Below are 25,418 nucleotides of genomic sequence, written 5' to 3'. Positions count from 1 at the left end.
ATGCACCATGCTTTCCTGTGTGGTATGTTTGACCTAATTACCTATTTTGAACTGTTAGAGATTCTATATGTGACCTTATAACAAAAGTGTATATTCTTCGGGACCAGGGGAGTGTATTATATGGAGGTGACTTTTGGGAATAACTGTACTTCCCTTCAAGCCGTCCTCGCTCTCTTGAGTAACCCTAACTGCTATCGGAACAATTCGGATTTGGCAGAAGTGATGAGGTGCACTTGTGCCAAAAAAAGATGTGAACAATGCACAAAGGGGATTTGTGCAAATCAGGAGTCATTTCCGAACGTTCTTAGCTATCCTGTATTCACAAGAGGGTGCACTTTACAATGTGCAGGAAAGGATATCATTTCACTCGCAAGAAGATTCAAAATGCATGACATGGACTGCTTTTGTTTTTTAGGTGAAATATCAGTGCAGCTGTTCCACCTGCATTTCTATCCCTCAAAAAGGGTTAGGAATGTTTTCTTTATTTCATCTCAAAATGATGGACCCTCTAATGGCCCGTGATTGTGAAAAATACTCAGGAGCCTGTTATACATTAGCGACTGGCACTAAATTAGCCTGACACTAAATTCCACAAGGGAGCTGGCCATTTCATCTTTTACACTGCTGCACGTCCCCCCAAAGACCTGTGCATGGCATACGTGAGATCCGGCACGTTTCGTAAAGTGAGGAAAGTAAAAGAAGCAAATCCTCTACACTTTTTTGACTTGCTGCACTTTTTGAGAACATGTTACTTATGTGCTTGTATGTTATATTTGAATGTGTTATTTATTTATCTGTTTCTAAGGCTCCAACGCACACGAGAATCAGGGTGCGGAGAGAGATCACGGATAGCAAACGATGTAACCAAACAAGTGTCACCAAACTAAATTATGAAACAAGAGTCGTTTTCCCCAAAAAATTTAAACCTAGGGAAATTTCTTTCACATCGTAGGTCTAGGGGCATGTTGTTCCAGATAGTAGCCGCTCTCACAGGGAACGAACTTTCCTCCCCACTGACTCTGTGAGATTTCGAGCATTGCAGACGCATGGTATCCCTAGATCTAGTACTTCGAATGGAAGTTTGGACCTTAATGCATTTTTTAAAATAGCCAGGTGCATCGCCAAACAGACATCTGTGTGTCAGAACATTAATTTGAAATCCTATTCTTGTTTGCACAGGTAGCCAGTGTAGGTCTCTCCTGTGCTGCAAAATATGTTAATATTTTGGCTCATTTTTCACAACTCTGACAGCGTCGTTCTGTAAGATCTGTAACTTCTTAATACAGCTTTTACTAGCTCCACCTAGTAATGCGTTTACAATAATCTAGTCTTGATAGAGCCAATGCCCTGACCAGTGTGGCACAATTTTCAGTGGAAATAAAAGGTTTCAACAGGCCTATTAGCCTGAGATGATAATGAATACTCCGAATCACACTAGCAACCTGTGCATTAAGTGATGCTTCAATAGTCACCCCTAGTGATTCTACTTTTTCGACTACTGCAATTTCGTGATGGTCGATATATAATTGTGTATATGCTGTTCCTAATTTTTCTCTTATTTTGTTGGAACCATAAATCAGGAGTTTGGTCTTCTGACCATTTAAGAAGAGTCCGTTGTTCATCACCCAGATATGAATACTTTCATAGACGTATGTGATCATACTAGCATCCTTTTCATAATTTCCACCTAACCTGAACACGAGCTGAGTATCATCAGCGTAATTCGTGAAGTAGGAACCCCTGGACTCCAAAAGTGCACAAAAAATGTACAAAGAACATGAAACAAAGCGGGAGACAAGCACGCTTCCTGCGGAACTCTGCATATAATCTGTTCTAGGCTAGAGGATGCATTTTGCCAAATTATTTTACTTTTCCTGTTGCTCAGAAAAGATTGGAACCACTTAACAGTGTCGGGAGAGCAGTTTCCATGTACCTGTATACATTTTAAGAGTTTAGCCTGATCAACAAGATCGAACGCTGCCAAAAGATCTAAAAGCATAAAAAGGCTGGCTTTACTGTCATCAACTATCTCTAACATTTCAGACTGCAGGTCTAACATGGCGGTTTCAGTCCCATGTGCAGTCCTATGTAGCATGTTCACCAACTGCTGTGTTTAAAATAATACATTGCATTATCTTGCCCCCAGATCAACCAAATTGCAAACATCTGGGTGCCTTGCACAGCCCACCCCATACATTTTTCCATTCTAGGTTTATTTGAAAAATTGACATATCAGCTCAGCCGGCCAGATAATTTTGTGAACCTATCATTGGAGAACTTCCAATCAAGCCCTGAGAGTGCCACTGCATTGACATCTGCTTGCACTTTTTTATAAATGTGCCTCCGTCTCAAGGATTTAGACAGGAAAAAAGTAAGAGATGCCTGTTAGCATCTCAAATTCAAAAGCCTAACACTGCAAGACATCTAGGGATGGTAGGACCATCTTTGAGATGGCTGTGAGAAAGCCTATGTGATTCGCATTTACACATCATTATCTCAAAGTTGCTCCAGGTAGCTCCAGATTTGCCCTAAGGGTGCAGGTGTTAATCTGAGACACTCACAGACATCTTCTCTTTTGCTTCAGTGCAAATCTGTGTGAATCAGGCCCTCTATGTTTACATGTGGTAATACACTTCCGGGTTGGAAAACTTCTCTGTTAGTCTCGACTGGCATAGCAGGATCCCCCTTGGACAAAAAATAAATAAAACATAAATAAATAATTTCTTTATAAAAAACAACAACAAAAAAAGTTTCTTTTCGAAGTCACTCTGCCTCCATAAAGACATTATTTCCGTTACGGTGCGGGCCTTTAACGGAAATAATTTGTTTATGAAGTCAGAGTGACTTCAAAAAGAAACCATTTCTTTTTGAAGTAATAGGGCTCCCCTCCACCCCACAGCACGGAGGCCTCCAGATTCTCTCCAGATGACAGGAACAAGCATTCATGGCTGCTTCAGGGAGCTGAAGGCCTTGTTCCCTGGACCAATGGATTAAAGGTAAGAAAATGTGTGTGCGTGAATGCACGTGTGTGTGTATATATATGTATATAATGTTATGAGCATGAATGAGTGAGTGCATGATGTATGTATGGCTGGGTGTACCTGTATGGTTTAAGTATGTTCACTTAAATGTATGGGTGGCTCCCGGGTGTGCCTGTATGATGAAAGAGTACACACTTAAATGTATGGGTGACTGGGTGTGCGTGTGTATGGTGAATGGTGTGTGTGTGCTTGTTTTCAGGGCGCAACGAAACCCACATTTCAGGGGGCAAACCTTTTGAATGTTGGGAGATCCGCTAACGTCACAGGCAGTGCGTAGGGGCAAACCTATTTGTGTGGAGGCATCTAACTTCTTACGCATTCTAATGAGACTATTCTAGTGTAGCTTCAATGTTATAAGCAGTTAAAGCTCTCCTTTTAGTCTGAAAGCACCCACTTGTGGACTGCTGTGAGAACAAGAGGTCTCCTGTTCCCTCTCTACCCTGCCAATCACTCCTCTGGCATGAAAGTACTAAACCCACATCACGATTTCAATTGCCTAAAAAAGTATGCATTTGAAGGCAGTTACTAACGGTGAAATGCTTTACAAGACTACTGCCCATATATGTGTGTATATATTTATAAATATATTTTTTAATTTATAGCCGCGTCTACCATGATACATGTGCGGCTATGCACCGCAACGACTGGGGGGGTACAGGAATGCGCAAAATGAGCCAATAGAATGTCAGCATCCTTTGACGCAGATACGCATCTTCGCGCCTAATACAGCAGCCAATGGTTTCACACGTTGCGGTTCCGTGCCTACATGTTATACGCACCAACAAATTAACCAATCACACATTGGAAAGTATGAACACGAGTACGCCCATGCCATTTGACGTAACTTGCGCATACGAATAAGCCAATGGGACATAGAACTCATGTAACACAGCTATGCCTCTTCTCGGAAAATGTGCAAGCCAATCATGGCACATGCTCCGGCTTTGCGCCTACACGTGACTTTTATATGCGTCAACGAACGATCCAATCACATGCTGCGCTGCATCGACGCAGCTACGCCCACGCCATTTGACGACATCCGCGCATACGAGACTGTCCAATCAGACAGCACAGCAGTTTGTTGTCGCGAATAATCACCAAACCCACAAAAACATAACTTTACATTAATCATTGCTTTCTGTACTTTCTAGTGAAAGGGTTTCTGAGTAACTGCAAGCACTTTTGGCAATTTACTGCTTACTCACTTCATCCTTTTCCCCAATTTTCCCAAAATCCAAATTTTCCTTTGTCGTGTGATTTGTTTAGTTTGTCTATTTTTTGCTTAACTTTGTTTTACTTTTTTTAAAGTTGTTCCTTTTTTGCAGCATTGTCTTTTTCGTGTTGTCATTTTTATTCTTTTATATTTTCTGACCATGACAGTAGGAACAGTGAGGATGATGTCATCATTTGGGTCGACAATCCTTCACCACCTAGGAAGAAGCACACAGGAATGAAAAACTACAGACAGTTGGCGCTACTTTAAAGTGAAAGAACACCACTCCAGGAAAGAGGTGGAGGAGGTACTTTGCACCTTCTGTAATAAGACTGTACACCGTGGGCCTTCCAATATTCTGTCTCAAAGTATAGGAACATCGATAATGATCAAGCATCTGGTGAGAGTCCACTGGGATGATGTCGATGATGAATATCGTAAAGCCCATGAACATTACAAAAGAAAAATGCATGGGACCCATTCCTTGTATAGACGAAGATTAGCACCACCTGCAGAGCCACCATCCACCAGTACATCAGCAACGCCAAATGGAAATGAAACCTCTACATCAGCAGTGGTATCCACTACACTGGCTCCTCTGTTACCAGCACACAATCTAACCATGATGAAAGTCATGTGTACAAAATGCTGCGACTGGGTAGTCAAGGGAGATGCCTCAATTGAGCAATGGCTGAAGTATTCACAAGTATTTTTTCCCCCCTTTAAAAAAAAAAATATATGTTGGATTTTATTTTAATTCCCTTTGTTAAATGTTTCGTTCTTGTATATTTTCATCCCCTATTCCACAAGCCTCCTTCCATCCCCCAAAACGGCCCTTTTAAGGGCCACCTTTTATGTTACAAAAAATAGATCAAATTAAACACAGACTGCAAAAAATATATTACAATATGTATTGTAATTTATTTTATGCTGTTTCCGTACTCAAAATCCTCAATTGTTGCCTGTAGCTGTGGTTATCAGAGCCATGATTAAAAACAATCAAGTTGTTGCTCACCTTAGCCGTGCAAGAAAAATCCTGCTATTCATTGGCTAATACAATAACCACAGCTAGAAATAATATTATACAAAAATAAACAATTCTTTGTACGTGCATATATACATTAGACATATATATTTATCCAAAGTCTTACCAAATACCTTTATATGTCCTTGCCACTTTCTTCCATATATGATCTCTGAAAACTGAAAAAAATGTACTTAATATTAATGGTAAAGGACATTCATACCATCCACTATCACCACTGCAGTGGTACTATGGTGTTCATCATAACAATATAAATGCAACATTATTTATGTTTTTTTTCTCATAATGATGCTAAAAGAATACTGATTGTATTACAAATACACAACCATTACCAAGTTGTGTTCATTAATCATGCTATAGAGGAAAAACATCTCAATGGAGAAAAAACATATGTTCTGTTATTTTAAATACTTAACATTTAAGTCATTACAAACTACTTTTTGCATCAGCAAATTAGAAAAAGAATTGCCTACAACATCCATAGTTCGTACATCAATAAATGCATTTCACTACAATGCACAGATGTTACAATACTATACAAAGATTACTTCATGCTACATGATGACTAATTTACAGATTACTTTATGCAACCTTCACCAGGAAACCAAGACATATAACATAACTATGTCTTCAGTTTTACAAAGTAAATATCCAAAGATTGGATCAGTAGGATGGAATGGCACTCCTTAATACAAATTCATATTTTATTAGATAAATTTATCGTATGAAAAAACATTTTCTCAATAAAAAATTCATAAAAAACATGTCATATCAACATTCATAGCCACATACAAAACTCATTCATACATTTGCACAGAACACAAACACCCATGATGTTTCATTTATCATTGGGTTTAAGAACACAGCTTCATTTCACATATTGAACAATAGACCCAGTCCCTAACATTAGGTGCCGTGGTGTATCTAACACCAGATTTTTGGGTCATTGAGAAAATGTTTTTTCATACGATAAATGTATCTAATAAAATATGAATTTGTATTAAGGAGTGTCATTTACTCACTATACCTGAAGGATCAGGGTTTGAAGTGCAGGTCTACCCTTTATTTTTCCCTTCAGTTTTACAAAGAAATAAATGAAGACATGGCAACACTGTAACTTTATTTTGACTATTGATCTTTTTAAACTATAGTCATACCTATATTATAAATAAAATGTAGACAGTAAAACATTGTGTGAATACACATATTAATACTTATCAAAGTCTACACTACTAACATAACACATGTAATTTCCATACTACTTATTAAATGTGTGTGTTCTTTGTTTGACCACCTACACACATGAGAACTTCATAATGACATTTCATTTCATACACATCATATTTTAAAAATGTTAAAACTACAAATTATTATGTAAACTTCTGTTAGCACTGATACTGCTACACAGTCTGGAATACCTTGGTTTACTATATCAAATGTATTCTGAATTATAAAAAATGATATCTGCATTGCCATTTCATAATTTCTTTCATCCTTTTTCTGGCCACCTGCTCACCATAGAAGCTAATCACAAATATCTTAAATATATCATACAAAATGAAAGAATATGCACAGTTTAATGACTGAAGAGATTGTCTTACTTTTATAAAAACTCCACACTGCACATAAAACATATTTATACATTTCACAAAGTAACCTTTTCAGTCAGTTATTTTGATTTTGTATTTTAATTGCACTATATTTTTTTGTATCTACAACCTATTGTTTACTTGTTTCATATGTAAACAGTCATCATCTTCTACACTCCCTCACACTCAAACCAATGGACATGGAACCATTGATGTAAGCTTGCACTTACAGGGAACACTTGTACATATTTAAATATACAGTGTTGTACACAATAAAACAGAAGTAGAAGATTGCAGAATGCTATTTTCTCTTCTAAATTATATAATCTTCACAACACTACCTCTACATTTATTTAGTACTGTTTTTAAATAAACATCCCAGTAACAAACTATGTCCTACTTTACAGAAAACACCTGCAAGCCTATTTCTCTATTTAAAATTTGTATTTTGCATGTTTATATTCACAAAGAATATTACACATTTATTTTAAAACTTTGCTTCTAACAACATTAAATAAGCATTCTTTAAACCCTTTGGGAATCTAGCTTCATACGTGAATATAGAGTCATTACAAACAAGCCACTCTACTTCTGTATGCGCCTATGTCATGAAATGTCCAGATTCAATGGATGCCCAATCATGAAAAATAATTGCACACATTTTAAAAGTTTTCTTACTAATATAAACGACCATTTACAAAATTCACTATTGACGTGTTCATTTTCCTACCATCTACATTGTATATTTGAAACATAATCAATACATACTTATTTAAAAAAAAAACTAGATTTTGCAGTTTTGAATGTAAATTACAACCACAGTCACTGCATTGCATGTCATGGAATGCTTTAGTTACAAGACCAGAACATTTTACACTTTTCTGATCAGGCACATGCAGATACACAAATCTTTCACAAAGATCTGGAGTAGAATAACCTTTCTTACATTTTGGACACATACGATTCCACTCGTAACTAATTCCTACATACCTATCTACATTAGCAGTTTCTTTCACTAATGTCTCAAAGACATTCGTTATACATTCTTGACTATCTTCCTGTGTAATTTGAGAAAATGGTTGATTTCCACTTGCAACAGCTACTACATTTCAGATTGACATTGCCGAATGTAAACTGTGTGGATTTTCATCTACAGATATTTTAAGAAATGAAAGTTCACACATAGCTGCCTCTCTGCTATAGAAGCTATTTCCTGCATCAATGCAGTCATTTGAAACAACATACACAAAGCTGCATTACAATAGCATTCAACTCCTGTTTCATTACTGAAGCTGCAGTGAGAGTATGTTATAGTTGAACGACTCTCCAACTCCGATAAATTCTGTTGTTTTTTTAGTATTATAAGGACTGATTTCATTTGAATGTGCTTTCACTGACTCCTTACATTTCCTGGATGAGTGCTTCACAGGTCTTACCTCAATCAGGTAAGTTCCCACTTTTTTGATAACGGGGGATCAGTACTCACAAGGGAACTTAGTCAAAAGTATGTATAAAGATAAGAGACTGATTACCCCTCTTTACACCAAAAGCAGCTACCCCAAGATTTCCCTTTAAATGGCAAAAAAAATATAGGGATATGCTACTGCACACATATTCAGTCAAACAGAAAATCGACCAACAGACCACCTTATGGGGGTTGCCCCACTGTGATAGGCCATTTTAAATGCGGACAATGTTCTGTCTGCCCATTGACAAAAAATGTGACATCCATCGACCTAAGTGGCAACTCCGTAATTTCTCGAACTGCTCAACTGATTGGGTTGTGTATGGCATTAAGTTCCTTTGTGATCTACTCTACATCGGCAAAACAAAAAGGCCCATAAAACAACGCATCTGTGAGCACAGATCATGTTTAAAAACAAGGTGGAAAAGAAACCTTCAGTTTTTTATGAGCTAAAAAAAAACACAAACATACTGAGCTATTTTGGTTTGTCATTCAAAGAATTCCAGCTACACCTAGAGGGGGCAATAGAGAAAATATGTTGTCTCGATGCGAACAACACTGGATATATATCCTTGAGACAATGAAACCCTTTTATAACAACCGTGATTCTCTGTATTATGCCAGATACAACATATTAGGCATTAGACATGAATCTGCCTTTCATTAAACGATTTCAACGCACATGTAAACATCTCATTTACACTACATAAGATTTGGGACACTTTATATATAAAAAAAATGTGAAATCATTTTTTGGAAACTTCTTTCAACAATAATTGGTTTGTTGATCATGAAGTCTTTCACATTTGACTGAAAAAAAAATACACTTCGGTTAGAAATGCTGCCACTATTATACCGTAATATGCTTGTGTATCGCTTTAAATTCAAAAGTAAACACACGCAGCGGCATGGAAACAAACGCTTGCATCAGCCAATCATGTGACACATGGCTGGTGCTCACGAATAAAAGCAACACTGCTGAGCTCAGTCTTCTAACGTCTGCGACATCAAGGGAGAGAGATGCAGGCAACAACATGCTTTTTGCGGGTACGTTTCTGGCATGATGATAGAAGACATAGCCACCCTGTGTAGTTTTGGTCCTGAATCTGTTAGGGTGAAACGCTGCCCAAATATCTTGTGTAAGCCCGACAAGCATATTTTCTTATTTATATGTTATATGTTAGAACTGGGAGTTTATGAAAGGAGTTGCCAACACAGATACACATCAGGTGTCATAATTGCCATTAATCTGATGTGTTCCTTAGTGAAATCATACTTGACTTGAGTGAGGCCTTTTTGGAATAAATACACCGGTATAAACTATTATGTTCTGTGTAACCCGCAGAGCTTAATCTTCGACTGTGGCATACAGCCGAGGTGGTCTAGCTTCCCTCCTCGGCTTGAAGAAAAAGCACATCTATAAGCAGCCTTTGCTTTTAAAACTGCAATATAACAATGTAAGTGTGCTCTCTAACACTAGTGACATTCTGCATGCTCATTCTAGTGGCCATACATTTAACAATAAAATAAATCTTGTCAGTCCATAGGACTTGTGTCCTGGGTCTTGAAAGGAGGAAGCCCGCGCCCTCTGCGGATAGATGTGACTCTGTTCTAAACTACTTTCTTCGCCATCCATGAAATTGTAGAAGTATGTTTTTCTGCCATTCTTACCTGTTTGAATTGTGTCAGACAGTTACAGTGAAGTAATACAAACCATAATGTTTACTTATGTAAGACCCTACATCTTTTTAGTGCAACCAAGCTCAGAAGTGAAAAAATCACTTCCTATCATACATCTGCCAACGCATTCATCAAATGCAAACGGCTCAATTAGGGATCGATATTTCAAATGCCACATCTCCAACGTAAGTTTTCTCCTCCATGCACTGTGCAAACAGTAAGGATGTGAGTTGGGGGATGCAGTTAACAATAGACTGCGATATATGTGATTCTGTGGTCTAGCTATATGTAGCCCCTGAAGTTAGTTCAAGCCTCAAGAGGACCAATGTGAGAAACCTCCATGAGGGAATATTACTTAACCCTATCATTGTAAAAGAAACAACAAAAATAGTAATAGTTATGTGCCAATTAAAAATGGACAAAAAAAGAAATATGAATCTGTTGTGAAGACAGAGAAACTTCTTACGCCTTCAGCAAACGCTAATCAAGAGTGGTTATGCTTGTTGCTTGTGCTAGTTTTGTATAGCAAGTTACTTAAGATGTACTGTAACCCATGCCTGTACATTATGTGAAAGTCATTTTCAGACGATTCAAACCTTTGCATCAATGTTAAACAAGGACCTTTAATTTATATAACTGTTTCATATGTTTTCTGTGTATTTTTAGAAAACCAGTTAGGAACATCATCTTGGGTTATAGATGAATTACCAACTATATTGAAGACATTTTGTCCTGAAGATGGCCCAGTAATTTAGAAGAAAAGAGACACTAGGCATAGTGTCTAATGTTTAATAAGGCCGAAACATGTCGACAATCTGAGACACCCACAACAATAATTTTGGGTTTTCCTGTCACAAACTGGTCACTAATTACATGTGCTGTTTTGTTCACCCCTTTATTAATGTCTACATTTTGTATTCTGTATGTATTTGTGTACACTGTTTGAGAAAAGTTTTGTACTCGTGTCAATCATGACAAACAATGAAATTGAAATGTCTGTTATAATACACCTTTTTTAATCTACTTTTGACAATTAATAAATCAGTTGTTTTAATGAAAGTTTTGTTGGGTCCAATTACACATTTTTTCTGTAGAATATATCATTGAAACTATACCCGTTTAGTCTCTAAGCATCACCACTCAAATTGCTTTTGGCCTAAAGAGGGGTAATCAATCTCTTATCTTTATATATATATGAGTGCTTCACAGGTACAAGTATAAGGTTCAGGTGAGGAGCATACAGTACATGCAACCTATTATATTCATCAGTGCACGAAATGTCAGCTGTCACTTTCCTTTCATCAAAGTTTATTAAATATAAACCTTCTATATTTTTCACACATGACAAAGCTACATATGACATTCCTTCTTTAAACACTATGACCAATATCAATAAGTGCTGCTTCTAAAGTCAACCCTTGTGATTTATGAATAGTTATTGCATAACCAGAGCACAATGGAAACTGTGCTCTTTTCACAAAGGTATCCTTAAAAAGCATGAAACGTGAGAGCTCCGAGAAATCAAGTGAATTCCTTCTACACAATCAAACTTAACTTCAACATGTTCAATAATTGTACTGTGAGGAAAAGTGTGAAACCCAATCACTCTTTCCATCGCTCCATTGACCATACCACTTTCTACAGTCAAGTTCCTCTTCAACATTACTCATGCATTGATACACAGTTTCTAAAACTGCTTCCAGACCAGCTGTTTTAGTAATTGAATTCTCTAGCTTTTGCTCTTATCCATCTCTAAAGGCATAACATGACCATCTAAAATGACATCACATGATTTTATCTCTACAATATGTTGCTTCTCTGACAGTAGCATTGTATAGTTAAACATGTTACACTCTGCAAGTCTGCACATCAAAGCAACAACAAAAATGTTTCTTTCCTCAAGTGTCAACAAAACATCCGATGGACTGCAATCTACATGAAACATGTTAGAAATCAGTCTTCCCTTTAAGACTGCTTTCACATTTTCCTCAAGAACACCTACACAAATCTTATTAAGCATCTCTGCATACTCTAAGTCTCCAGATTGGCTTATAGTAATGGTAAGTTCCTGGAATTCAAAACAATTCCAAAGGTTAAAATGACCAATACTTCCTACACTTTTGTGAGCATCCTTAGATTGCAGCATTCTAAAAACAGGTTAACCTTTCACAGAAGTTACTTGTAACAAGTCTCCAAAAACAAGTACATGTTTAACTCCAAACAAAATGTTGTAATCAGTCTTCAAAACCTCTTGCATTCGGAGGTGAATGAAAGCTAGCAACAAGTTACTTACTTCATCTACAATCAAGGTATTTAATTGTCTAAGAATGTTTCCTACTATTTGTGCTGCACTTTATACAAGTTTCCGATATTCTAGTTTGTTGTCATGCTCCACTGGTAACATTAACAGGAAATGGGCCTCATTACGACCCTGGCGCTTATGGGTTAACAGCGCTGTAAATGGCTGCGGCGCCGTTAACCCATTAGCGCCTGATTACGAGGTCCCTTTGCGGGTCCCTACTTTAACGGCTGGTCTACACGTAGGGACCCGCAAAGGGACCTTGGTGCTAAGTACGGTACCGCAATTTGCGGCACCGTACTTAGCGCCTTCCCCATTCCCGCAGAGCCCTATGGGACGAAAATGGGAATGGGAATGGGGAAGGGCCATGGTTCAATGGGGAATTACCACCCCGCCAACCTTGGAATGGGGTGGTAATTCCCCATTGAACCATGGCGGACCCGTTACAACACCGGCACAAACCATGGTGCTAATAGCACCATGGTTTGTGCCGGTGTTGTAATGAGGGCCAATGTAAAGTAACACCTCCTACATTAAATGCTGCTAAATCTGTTGGAGCAGTTACAATGCATGAAAAAAAGGAATCTGTTGCATTCTGGATCATAGCTCTTATTGTATTAATTAAAAAAGATTTACCTGTTCCTGCTTCTCCACTAACATACAACAATATAGGTAACAATACAGGTTTGCATTGCACACAAGAGCATTCACGCTTGTCATGCAGTAAACCATGTAAGAACCTATCTTTAATTTATTATGCACTTCTTTTTGCTCTAAATTAAGTTTACTAACAATTTCATCACAATTCACATCTCCTACTTTACTTTGTTGCATTGCAATTTCTACTTCATCCATAGCGAGCACAACATCAGTTTGAATAACTGGCTCACCAAGAACATTTTAACTTCCTGCTGCAGAATCTTGACTGCCTTCAGGAGTCTCTTTTGCCAATTCAGCTGCCAAAGGTTCTTGATGTAGTTCTTTCTCCAGTAACTCCAAATACTGCTAAAATATTGGGTATGTAATTAAGCATTGCATTAGCAAAAAATGATTTTTCAAAACTTCCAAGTAAATCACTCTCTGCACGTCATGGGAAGAACAACTGCAAAATACAAAAATAAATTACTTTTTATCTGCCCTTTAGCAAGACAGTTTCATTTGGTTAGTGAGACCTGCCTTTTCATGTCTCATTAGACAACCACTACATCCATGTACTTTAAACCATCCTCTGTCACTGTTTGCTTCAATATTTCGATATGAATAGCATTGTGCTACTTCAAATAAACAAATATCTTCCAAAAATTCAGATCAATTTGGATAAAATGTATCAATCAAGTTGGTTTTCAAAATCTCTGTACTGTCAGGTGCTGCTTCAGCTAACTGCTCATTTTCAGTCAAAGGCTTCAATACCCAATTTCTAGTACTAGCTGGTCCAAGACTTAGCCAAACTTCATTAACGCCATGTCCATAAAGAGGCAAACCAGTTTGCCAATCAGCAGCTTCATAGCTACCGCGCTCTCTATCTGAAAGCACCTTCAAACCAAAGCTTACAAGTTTATGACTGAGACTTTTACCTGATGATAAATCTGCCCATACTTCAGCTGCATTGCTCTTTTCTGCTTTTGTCATGTATGCTGTAACAGAGCAACAGCTGTTGAATTATCAGCAATAAACTGTAAATCAGCATTTACATTCCATAGCTGAGCAATGACATGATTGTAATCATTAATACATTGGCATTCCTTATTTCTTTTTAAATGATAGGAGTTTCTCAGTGACTTATCAGTAACATGGTGCCGAACACATGACATTAAACTTCACTCAAGCAACTGGTGTCACGAGCATAGGAAAGCCAAATATGCACTCAGCGTAGTACTTGTCTTTACGTTTGTATTTTCTTTGACAGTACTTTCCACATGAAAGCTTTTGAAACCTTTCCAACTTGTTGTGTAAATCAGCATTCACGTGCTGAGCTGGAATGGAACAAGCAACATATTTTTCAATTAACTCCATCACACAGTCATCAATTTCCTTACCAAACTCAGGAGCAGCTTTAATCCAAGACAGCATATGTATATGTGGAGCCCCATGTGCCTGGTACTCTTTCCTCCAAAAGAAATGTTCTACAGGGCCTAGTGGACCATTTTCTTTATTACATATAAAGTGTAACATGGCTAAAAATCTGCGATGAAAAAACCATGAAACACTTGCAGGGTCCATAGAACACAATTCTCTTGGTGTCATGTGTTCTATGTTGTCTTTCTCTGCATTAGTTTCCTGAATCCACTCTGCAAGATCATCCCAACCATACTCAGCGCAACTCAAAGTCACAAACCAGGTTGCACAACCCAAATTTCTGATCATGCCTCTAACCTCGGAGTGTCTCCTATACCAATATTCTTTAGTTCCTCTCATTGTAGCAAGAATATTTGCAAGTTTGCCCTCTAAAATTTCATTTTTTTCATTTGCCTGTTGCAGCATCTCACATGCAGAAATATTTGGAATCTAGTTCCGTTCTGAAGTGTATGAACAACAACATAACATAATGTTCAAAATTCACGTTCATACAATAAGTGAAAAATATATTCAACATTGGTGCTGTATCGTGATTCTTCTGAATACATTCTTGTACAACGATATTCGGGAGTAGAGAATCACAGCTTCCAATCATCCAATCTCCCTCCATTACAAGTTGGAAAAAGCATAGGAAAACAATGGGCTTCTAATGTATTTTCCCAGTTACTAATTGGTGCACCTTTCATTGCTTTCATTTGATACAATTCTAAACTGTCACCTAAACTGTTTACTACAACAAAGAATCCACAATGTCACGCTTCACTCCTAGAGTATTAACATTTCCTTCCAAATTCAGGGGTAAATACACAACTTTGCCTCTCACACCTTACACTAATGACTTCTTCGGCAGATTTGACATCTTTGCAGTCTAACAATAACATGAAAAGAACAGTTGGCAATGCAATCACTTCCAACATGTTCAATTTTTGAAGCACAAGAGAGATATCAGGCACTACCATATCGTTTAAGACACTTCTTGGTGGAATACTTGTTTGATTATAAAATCCAACACAGTGTCTACAAACATAAAGTACCTGACTTGCGTCAAATCGTTCTTCTACAATCAAATACAGATAAAGTTCTTTCCAAACATCTTCTACAGTGTGTTTAATTTTGTTCTCAACATACACTAGTTGCACTTGAGACTTATAAAAAGTCTGTCGACAAAATACACAATAATGTCCGATCTTTCAGTAGACGACAACTCAAACATTGCAATACTACTTTTATACTGTTGAAAAATCATATCCTTTGAAAGCATAGTATCATCATTTCCAATTCATGTAAGTGTTTCATCTACGTACACATACTCCTTTAAATGCATCATATTTATCATTTGCATTTTAGAAACTAAACTTTCTACAGTTCCAGTCAAAGGTATTTGATTTAAAACTGCAAGAGACATACTTGGTGTTTTGCACTCATACAGTGTAAGTAGAATATATCTCATTTTAGTATGATGTGCAGTCAGCATCTGTATATGATGAAACCGACTCGTACATCTACTTTTATCAAGACAAGCTGCAGAGTGACCTAAAAGTCCAGTTTTTTCACAAATGTCACAGTCATCTATTCTTTGTAGGATCTTGATCTGTCTTTGAACATTATCATTTTTGTGCAATACTTGCAAAAATCTCTTTAAAACTTTACAAGAAAACCTATCGATATTGAACAAAAAACGGCTAGTCCATACCTCACAATTCTTCTTTCGTTTCAATTTTGACTGACATACAGTCTTCATTTCCATATTATTATTTCCATATTACACTGTATTTCGGACTTCATAGCTACATCTATTCTCATCAAAAGCTAGTGGAACATTCTTTCCTTGAATGTAACTCTCCTCATTAAAAAACTTTCAGTATGAGAAGTGTGTTTCCGCTCTCCACCAAAGATGTCACAAAAGTTGTCACGTGTAAGCACATGACCTGTGTATATATTTGTATAGAATGGTGTAGTCACCTTAAGCAATTTCTTAAGTTTATTTAATATGACAATTAACATTTCACTTTTTGATATCAAAAACTTTCTTAATGATTACTTCTACTTTTTTCTTTTGCAAAAAACAATTTACCACATATCTAGATTTTGGTTTCACACTTCTCCAAAGATTGGTAAAAACTCAGGAGTGATACATTTTTCTATTTGTCTCCTTATTTCTCTGTTTCAAATTGATAGCACGTTCACTATCTTTTTTTCTAAAAGTCTTTCTTTTTTTACTAACTGGTAACATCATTTGTTTTTTTTATTTCTTTTTTACTTTCAATAAAAACATTATTGGTTCCAACAAAACTTTGTCTCTTATTTCAACCTCAACATTTTTAAAACTATCCTCAAAACTATTTGGTTTTTGATACAATAGTGTCATGACCCTTACTCCTAGCCCTCTCTGGCAAGTCAGCCTTCCAGTTAGGGCCAGGTCAAAGGCCTTAAAACCTCATCCAAGACTCTCTTGGAGTCAGTCCTGGCACCTTTGGCGCCAGGCTCATAACCATCATGAAGACCAACATTAGAATGGGACTATTTACTTGGGACTATTTAACTTGGGGGTTCAGTCAACATGGAGGCACACACATAGCTCGGTTACAAGGAACTGAGCTATGCGGTCTAGTGTTTTGGGTGTCCAGGCGGGCCTGGGACTACTTTACCTGGACTACTTTGGGCGTGGCAGGCCTGGGACTATTTTACCTGGACTACTTTACCTGAGACTATTTAAACGGCACCCAAACAGCAGAACACGCTTCGCGTTATTCTGCTGTGGGCAGCGTAACGCTCACCGTGTCCAATTCTTTGATGCCAGCTTACCTGAAACCAAGGACCTGCAGAGAGAGAAAGAACACTACAAAACTTACCTGGAATAGTATCCTGTCTTCAATCCATCGCTGACTGCAGTTCCACTCACCTGAAGGTACAAACTCAATTATCCGGCACCGCATGCATCCTGGAATACCATAACCTGGAAAGAGGAGAAAGAAAGACAGCATTAGTAATTGTTTACTCACGTTTCCTCCCGAACGAAGAAAGCCACACAATTCTTACCTGTGTAGTCATCTCCTGGTCAGTATCATCGCTGGAACATCACTGCGCTCGGCGAGGAACATCGTAACCTGCAAGGAGAGAAAATAAACAGGTTAGCAATGTAAAAGGCGAAAATACACCGCGCATTGCGAAATACTCACCGGATAGCATCGCACACACCACGCTTTCGCCTACCGGCCCATGCTCATCTTCAAACTGCATGACAACACCAAAATACCTTTCCATACCTAAAAGGAAAGAAGAAGCAAGACATTATTATTTAAACTAAGAGGAACATAAGAACTGCACATAAAGACTGTAAAGCAGCAAACCTACAGAGTCGCACCAGGTCTGGATTCCCACAGGGGGCTTGCACCAGTGAAGTAACTTGGTTGCTGCTCACCCCCCACATCTACGTGCCCCTGCCACGAGGATCAGGATGGAGAATCCACCTTTTACAATATTAAGGTGAGGAGAAGGCCCAAGGGGGAGGAAGGAGTTGAGGCCAAGGGAGGTGCAAAAACATAACGACAATCTGGTATTGAATCCAGCTCTCCTATATTGCAGACTCATCTTTAACCAGAGGCCTTACCAAGGGACCGGAGAGGGTTTGAGAGTGCAAATCATCCAACCAGGGCTGGGCGGCGTCCCCGTGGATACCAGGTGAGCGTAACAGAACGTGAAGTCTCAATAATATTATCCACCTGGGAGTCATGGAGACTTCAGAGATTGACCAGATAGCTCAGTTGTTGGGACAATTACGCGCTGAAGTATATTCAGCCAGGCAAGAAACCAACCCTCTTAGGAGGGATTTGATTGTTACTAAGGATCGTACCGACGAAATAAGTAGACAATTGCTCCAATCACAGGCAGGACCAACCCCATTGCCTGGTAACATTCCACCAGCACCTGTACCAACTTCTTCCACCAATCCAGTACAAATAACCCCTCCTGGTGCAGTTCCTTTAGCTCCACCTGAACGATTTACAGGGGACCCTAAGAAGTATGCAACGTTCATGAACCAGTGTCGTCTTCATTTCCTTTGCAGACCTGGGGCTTTTCCTAACGACCAAGCGCGGGTTGCTTTTGTCTTGTCATATTTGAGTGCCAGTGCTGCGTATTGGTCGGTACCATTGGTAAGTCAGGATAACCCATTGTTACATGACTTTGGGGGTTTCCAGATGGAAATGGAAAAACTCTTTGCTCGTCATACCCAAGGCCAAGCATTAGACAACAAACTTTTGTCACTCCGTCAAGGAAGTCAAGACTTTCTTACATATATAGCAACATTTAACAGACTAGTCGTTGATGCTGGGTGGCCTGAGGAAAAAGGACCACACTATTTCATCGGGGTCTACGAGGGAAACTAAAGGATGTCCTTGCTCAAGTGGTTAACCCACCTAAAGACTGTGCAGAATTCATCAACCTTGTGATGCAATTAGATCACAGATTACAAGTCCAAAAAGCGGACCGGATAAGGTTAGACACTCGAGCTGTGTACGTCCGGTCAAAGGATAATGTTCCACGTACATGGAAAACACGGTAGAACCCATGCAAATCGGAGGTGTACGGCCCCCTTTAACTAAAACTGAAAGAGACAAGAGAAGGCAACAGCAATTATGCTTATACTACGGAAAATCAGGCCACCTCCTCAAAGAATGTCAAGTGAAACCACCAAGGAGAACTGTTGGAGCCACAGAGAAGGAAGATAATAACAAGGAGTCGGAAAACTACCAAACCCGGCAAGCGTAGAGGTCCGCTTGTTGAGCGAGAAGGATGAGCCACATACCTCCCACTTTGCATTACCAGTAATTTTGATCAATCACCAACAACCATCTTGGATGCATGCTGTCGAAGCATACATAGACAGCGGAGCAGTTGGGAATTATGTAGACCAAGATCTGGCAGCAGAGATTGGGCTTCCCTTATGCTCTAAGTCGACTACTGAAAAAGTTACTACTGTTGATGGGACAGAAATAGCTTCCGGACCAGTAACCCAATGTACAGCAGCACTAACCCTACTGTGCCAGGATGGACACCGAGAATCTATTGCATTCGATCTCATCAAAGCTCCTCAGTTTTGATTAATCTTAGGGATGCAATGGTTGGTAGCTCACAACCCTCTAATAGATTGGCATGCCAAGAAGTTGGCCTTTTCCGATGATTGTGTTTGCACCTGTTATTACCAAGAAAAGGGGAAAACAGACTTATTTGCATCTGCTACTCCTGCTACGGCGGCGATTGTACTAGGTGTGACTAGTACTCTACCAAATGAATACCAAGATTTTCAAGACGTGTTCCAGAAAGAACAAGCCAATATTCTACCACCACACAGGCCTACGATTGTCAGATCGACCTCATACCTGGTGCGCAAATTCCTTGTGGCCGTATCTATGCACTTACTGAAGCAGAAAATCTCCATTTGAAATCTTATCTTGATCTGTACCTGGAAAGGGATTTATCTGCCCGTCTAAATCACCGGCAGCCAGTCCCTTATTCTTTGTACCAAAGAAGGAAGGAGATTTGAGGACTTGCATCGACTATCGCTCTTTAAACCAGATCACAGTAAAAAAACGTTATCCACTGCCCCTTATTCCCGAATTATTGGATCAAGTCAAAGACGCCCAAATCTATACCAAACTGGACCTTAGGGGGGCGTATCATCTTGTTCGAATGAAGAAAGGAGACAAATGGAAAACCGCCTTTCGTACCAAATACGGCTTGTATGAATACCAGGTAATGACTTTTGGACTTTGCAACGCTCCCGCTGCATTCCAGTATTTTATGAATGATGTTTTATGGGAGTTAATCGACGTTTGCGCCCTGGTTTACAATGATGACATCTTAGTGTATTCTGCTACAAAAGAAGACCATGTCAGGCATGTCTGCTCCATCCTTACTAAACTCTGCCAACATAAACTGTATGCTAAACTCGAAAAATGTTCTTTTCATGTCACTGAAGTGGAGTTCCTCGGTTTTATCCTCACACCAAATGGTATCAGAATGGATAGGCACAAGGTAGATGCCATTCTAAACTGGCTGTCACCAACTTCATTTAAAGGAATCCAGAGTATGTTGGGCTTTGCAAACCTTTACCACCGATTCATCCCATATTTTTCCCAAATAGTGCATCCAATTACATCAATATTGTGAAAAAACAATAAAAAGTTCCATTGGACCGAAGAAGCAGAGAAGACCTTTCAAGAACTTAAGAAAAAATTAACTTCTGCTCCAGTTCTACGGCATCCTCGCCCAAACCTCCCTTATATAGTTGAAACAGATGCCTCTAGCATGGCTTTGGGAGATATTCTCTCACAAAGGGACCCAGAAACTGGCCAGTTACACCCTGTGGCCTTCTGGTCACGAAAATGCTCACCTCCCGAACTCAACTCTGCTGTCACAGACAAAGAACCCTTGGCTATAAAATCAGCTTTCAAGGCATGGCAACACTATCTCCTTGGTGCTAGACATACTGTCACGGGCATAACTGATCATTGAAACCTGCAATACCTAAAAACAGCAAAGGCTCAATCATCCCGTCAACTACGGTGGGCTCTTTTCTTCGCTGAATATGACTATGTGATCACCTACCGGCCAGGAGTCCAAAACAGAAAGGCAGACGCCTTGTCCCGCATGGGTGTTGATGAAAAGGTATACATAACTCCAGATCCAGTAGCCATCATTCCAGAAGACAAACTCCTGGGTCTTATGACAACATTGACACAGGGTGAACTCCAAAACAAGATCCAACTCTTAATGTATCCCATTCTCTCACAAGAGTGGTCTACTCAAGGAGAACATTACACCATTAAAGACCAGCAACCGTATTTAGGAACCGTCTAAAGCTGCCAAGTAAAGATTTACAAGAGCAGGTTATTTCGGGTTATCACGACTCCCTGATTGAAGGCCATCCTGGAATTGCCAAAACTCTAGCTAAAGTAAAACAAAACTATTGGGGGCCCACATGGTGTAAAGATATCATCCAATTTATCCAATCTTGTGGTGTGTGTGCACAAAACAAGTCCCAAAAGCAGAAACCAGCTGGTTTCTCCAACCATTGGAAATTCCTCCCGCAGCATGGCACACACTGTCCCTTGATTTCATTACAGATCTACCTCCCAGTCAAGGATTCAACACCATCTTAGTAATTGTAGACTTGTTCTCTAAAATGGCACACTTTATTCCTTTTAAGGGTCTTCCAAATGCATCCAGTTTAGCAAAAGTATTCCTGGAGGAAATTGTACGGCTACATGGCTTTCCATCGGTCTTGATCTCAGATCGAGGTAGTTAGTTCATATCCAACTTCTGGAGGAAATGCTGTTCAATGGCCCAAATTGACATTCGACTATCCACATGTCACCATCCTCAAACAGATGGCGAAACAGAAAGAACAAACCAAACCCTCGAGCGATACTTACGTTGCATGTTACATCAAGTGGAAAGAAATTGGAAGGATTTGTTATGGATAGCTGAATATGCCTATAATAATTCATTACACACCAGCACTGGACAAACCCCTTTCTTCACTATATATGGTAGACATCCACGTACTTCAGAATTGGATCTCCCAACCCCTTTGGAAATGCCTGCGGTTAAAACCCTACATACAACTATTTCCCAGGCCTTCAAAGAAGCAGCAGAACATTTACTCCAAACCAAGAACAGACAAAAGAAATTCACTGACCAACATCGTAGTAAAGCCCTCGACTATCAAATTGGAGACAAGGTCTGGTTAGCATCAAAATATGTGCCCATAAAAGGGACTCTGACCTTTCGTCCCTGATATCTGGGACCTTATTCTATTGAATCCATAATAAATCCAGTGGCAATTAAATTAGCCCTACCACCCACTATGCAGATTCATCCTGTGTTTCATGTATCACTCCTGGAACCGGTCCAACCTGATACTCAGGTTATAATACCACCAAAACCAGTATTAGTTGACGGAGACCCAGAGTTTGAAGTAAAGGATATCCTAGACTCAAAATACACCAGATCCAAACTATACTACTTAGTTGATTGGAAGGGATACGGCCCTCAATACAGATCATGGGAACCTAGTGAATACATCCATGCACCTTGCTTAATTAAAAGGTTCCATCAGAATGATCCAGCCAAACCAGGACCAGGCAGAAGTTCCACCGTGAGAGGGCCCTCACTGGCAAGTCAGCCTTCCAGTTAGGGCCAGGTCAAAGGCTCTCTCTTGGAGTCAGTCATGGCACCTTTCATGACCATCATGAAGACCAACATTAGAATGGGACTATTTACTTGGGACTATTTAACTTGGGGGGTTCAGCCAACATGGAGGCACACACATAGCTCAGTTACAAAGAACTGAGCTATGCAGTCTAGTCTTTTGGGTGGGGCAGGCCTGGGACTACTTTACCTGGACTACTTTGTATGTGGCAGGCTTGGAACTATTTTACCTGGACTACTGTACTTGAGACTATTTAAACCACACCCAAACAGCAGAACACGCTTCACGTTATTCTGCTGTGGGCAGCGTAACGCTCACCGTGTCCAGTTCTTTGATCTCAGTTTACCTGAAACCAAGGACCTGTAGAGAGAGAAAGAACACTACAAAACATACCTGGAATAGTATCCTGTCTTCAATCCATCGCCGACTTCAGTTCCACTCACCTGAAGGCACGAACTCCATCATCCAGTACTGCATGCATCCTGGAATACCATAACCTGGAAAGAGGAGAAAGAAAGACAGCATTAGTAAGCGTTTACTCAGGTTTCCTCCCGAACGAAGAAAGCCACACAATCCTTCCCTGGGTAGTCATCTCCTGGTCAGTATCATCGCTAGAACATCACGGCGCTCAGCGAGGAACATCGCAACCTCCAAGGACAGAAAAGACACAGGTTAGCAATATTAAAGGCGAAACAGCGCAGCGCATCGCGCATTACTCACCGGACAGAATCGCGCACACCGCGCTTTCACTTACGGGCCCATGCTCATCTTCAAACTGCATGACAAAACCAAAATACCTTTCCATACCTAAAATGAAAGAAGCAAGACATTATTATTCGAACTAAGCGGAACTTAAGAAAAGCAGCAAACCTACAGAGTCGCAGCAGGCCTGGATTCCCACAGGGGGCTTGCACCATTGAAGTAACTTGGTCGCTGCTCGCCCCCCACATCTACGCGCCCATGCCATGAGGAGCAGAATGGAGAACCCACCTTTTACAATATTAAGGTGAGGAGAAGGCCCAATGGGAGGAAGGAGTTGAGGCCAAGGGAGGTGGGAAAACATAAAGACAATCTGGTATTGAATCCAGCTCTCCTATATTGCAGACTCATCTTTAACCAGGGGCCTTACCAAGGGACCGGGAGAGGGTTCGAGAGTGCAAATCATCCAACCAGGGCTGGGTGACGTCCCCGTGGATACCAAGTGAGCGTAACAAATATAATTTTAAAGCAAGTTTTACTGCATATAGTTTTTACTAATATATTGTACAAACAAAAATGTCTTAATACTTTATTTGTCAATGTGGAACATGGGTGTGCACAATGGGCATAGCGGTTTTAACCATAAATGTCATTCTAAAGAGTTCTTGATTAATGTACAATTGTTAATCACAGGCATCTAAGCAGACCATCCTGAGAACTTGATGCCTTTCTCTGGCTGCTACTATTGATGGATTGAACTCATATACTGGTTGCCCTCTGAGGTGTGTACTTCAGCAAATGTGGTGTTTCTGCTTCTGGTACGAGCATTACTGGAAGCAAGGAAACATTATTCATTTTCTCAAATGCAAGTTTGTTGTATTTTTACATCCAGTAATTACTGTTACTGCATGTGAGGTGGCAAACGTCTAATCATCCAGTATCACTCTTTACCGCATAGGGTATCAGTATTTACTGGATTGATTTTCTACAGACATTTTATCACCATCATCTTTGAATAAAGCACTGAATACATTATTTTCACCTCCCTTTATGAACAGGTGACAACATTCCTGAGAATAATACCAGCTTAGTTGAAAGAGGATAAGCAGTCAGTGGTCTCCTTGCACTACCCAGAGCGGCGCTGCCCTGGCTGCACTTACTCAGAGCATTTGCGCCCTGTTTTCCCCTCTCCTCTCCCTTGCACTTCCTCCCTCCTTTTCTCATTGCACTTTTCATTCTTGCACTTGCATGATCTGAATGACACAAGGCCTAGTAAGATTGTTTGTCGTGTTTTCCCACTGTCTTCCCTCCCTTGCCTTGTCGCACCTAGAAACGCCTGTGTACAGGTGTGTAATAAATGACTTATGATATCATATAATTTGGGATGTTCTTGGGGATATATTTGATAATTGTAGGTCATATCATAACTGCCCACCTCCAATCAGACGTATCCCATCACCCCCACCTTCACAGGCAGTCCCACTTGAGCCCTCGACCTTAAGCAGACACTCCCTCTTAAACCTCTCAGTCAATCCCTTGTCACTCTCTGTGTTTCACTTACCAAGGAGGCATGCCAGTTGTCCCATGTGTGTGGCCCTGGATGCATCCAGGGTACTGGTTTACAGTACCATGAAGTCCTGTGTGGACCTAGGGATCCTGGTGAAACGGGGTGCAGAGATCTGCATCACATGTAATCTGTACATTTAGGGTTTGCTATTGTTTACAATTGTGGAAGACATGCTTCTTCCCAATGGGTGACACACATAGAATATTGCACATGTGTGCAGTTCAGGAACCCATTGGTGTTTGGGAACTGGTCAATGGTGTAAAATCGTCTTTTTTATATCTGTTGCCCCTGGGATCCTGGGTAGCCATATGTGCTGCTGCATGGTGTAGGGGAGCTATTACCACCTTTGTCAGTATGTGTGGAAATGTTGGCTGTATCAGGCCAATGGGTGACACACATAGAATATTGCACATGTGTGCAGTTCAGGAACCCATTGGTGTTTGAACCATGAACCATGTCAGCATTGTGTTGGGAGGAGTCTGTTTAAAACAATGGCGTGTAGCAACCAACTTCAAATGGTGTTACATGG

At 39.7% G+C, this 25,418-nt stretch overlaps 1 protein-coding gene across 1 annotated transcript in view; it reads right to left on the bottom strand.

Annotated features, from left to right (window-relative positions):
* IZUMO3 (IZUMO family member 3) overlaps positions 1-25,418 on the bottom strand; it is a 280,359-nt gene that overhangs the window by 32,804 nt on the left and 222,137 nt on the right. Inside the window, exons 5-6 of the mRNA XM_069649595.1 lie at positions 13,907-13,966; positions 5,413-5,457 (exon numbers count right to left, since the gene is read on the bottom strand). Coding sequence (XP_069505696.1) covers positions 5,413-5,457; positions 13,907-13,966 — 105 coding nt within the window. The remainder of the gene's footprint in view (positions 1-5,412; positions 5,458-13,906; positions 13,967-25,418) is intronic.

This window comes from Ambystoma mexicanum, chromosome 1p, assembly GCF_040938575.1.
Source record: "Ambystoma mexicanum isolate Mex_15411 chromosome 1p, UKY_AmexF1_1, whole genome shotgun sequence".
In the NCBI taxonomy this organism is placed as follows: Eukaryota; Metazoa; Chordata; class Amphibia; order Caudata; family Ambystomatidae; genus Ambystoma; species Ambystoma mexicanum.
The sequence above is the reverse complement of the archived record's forward strand: the minus strand, read 5'-3'. Positions and strand labels throughout refer to the sequence as shown.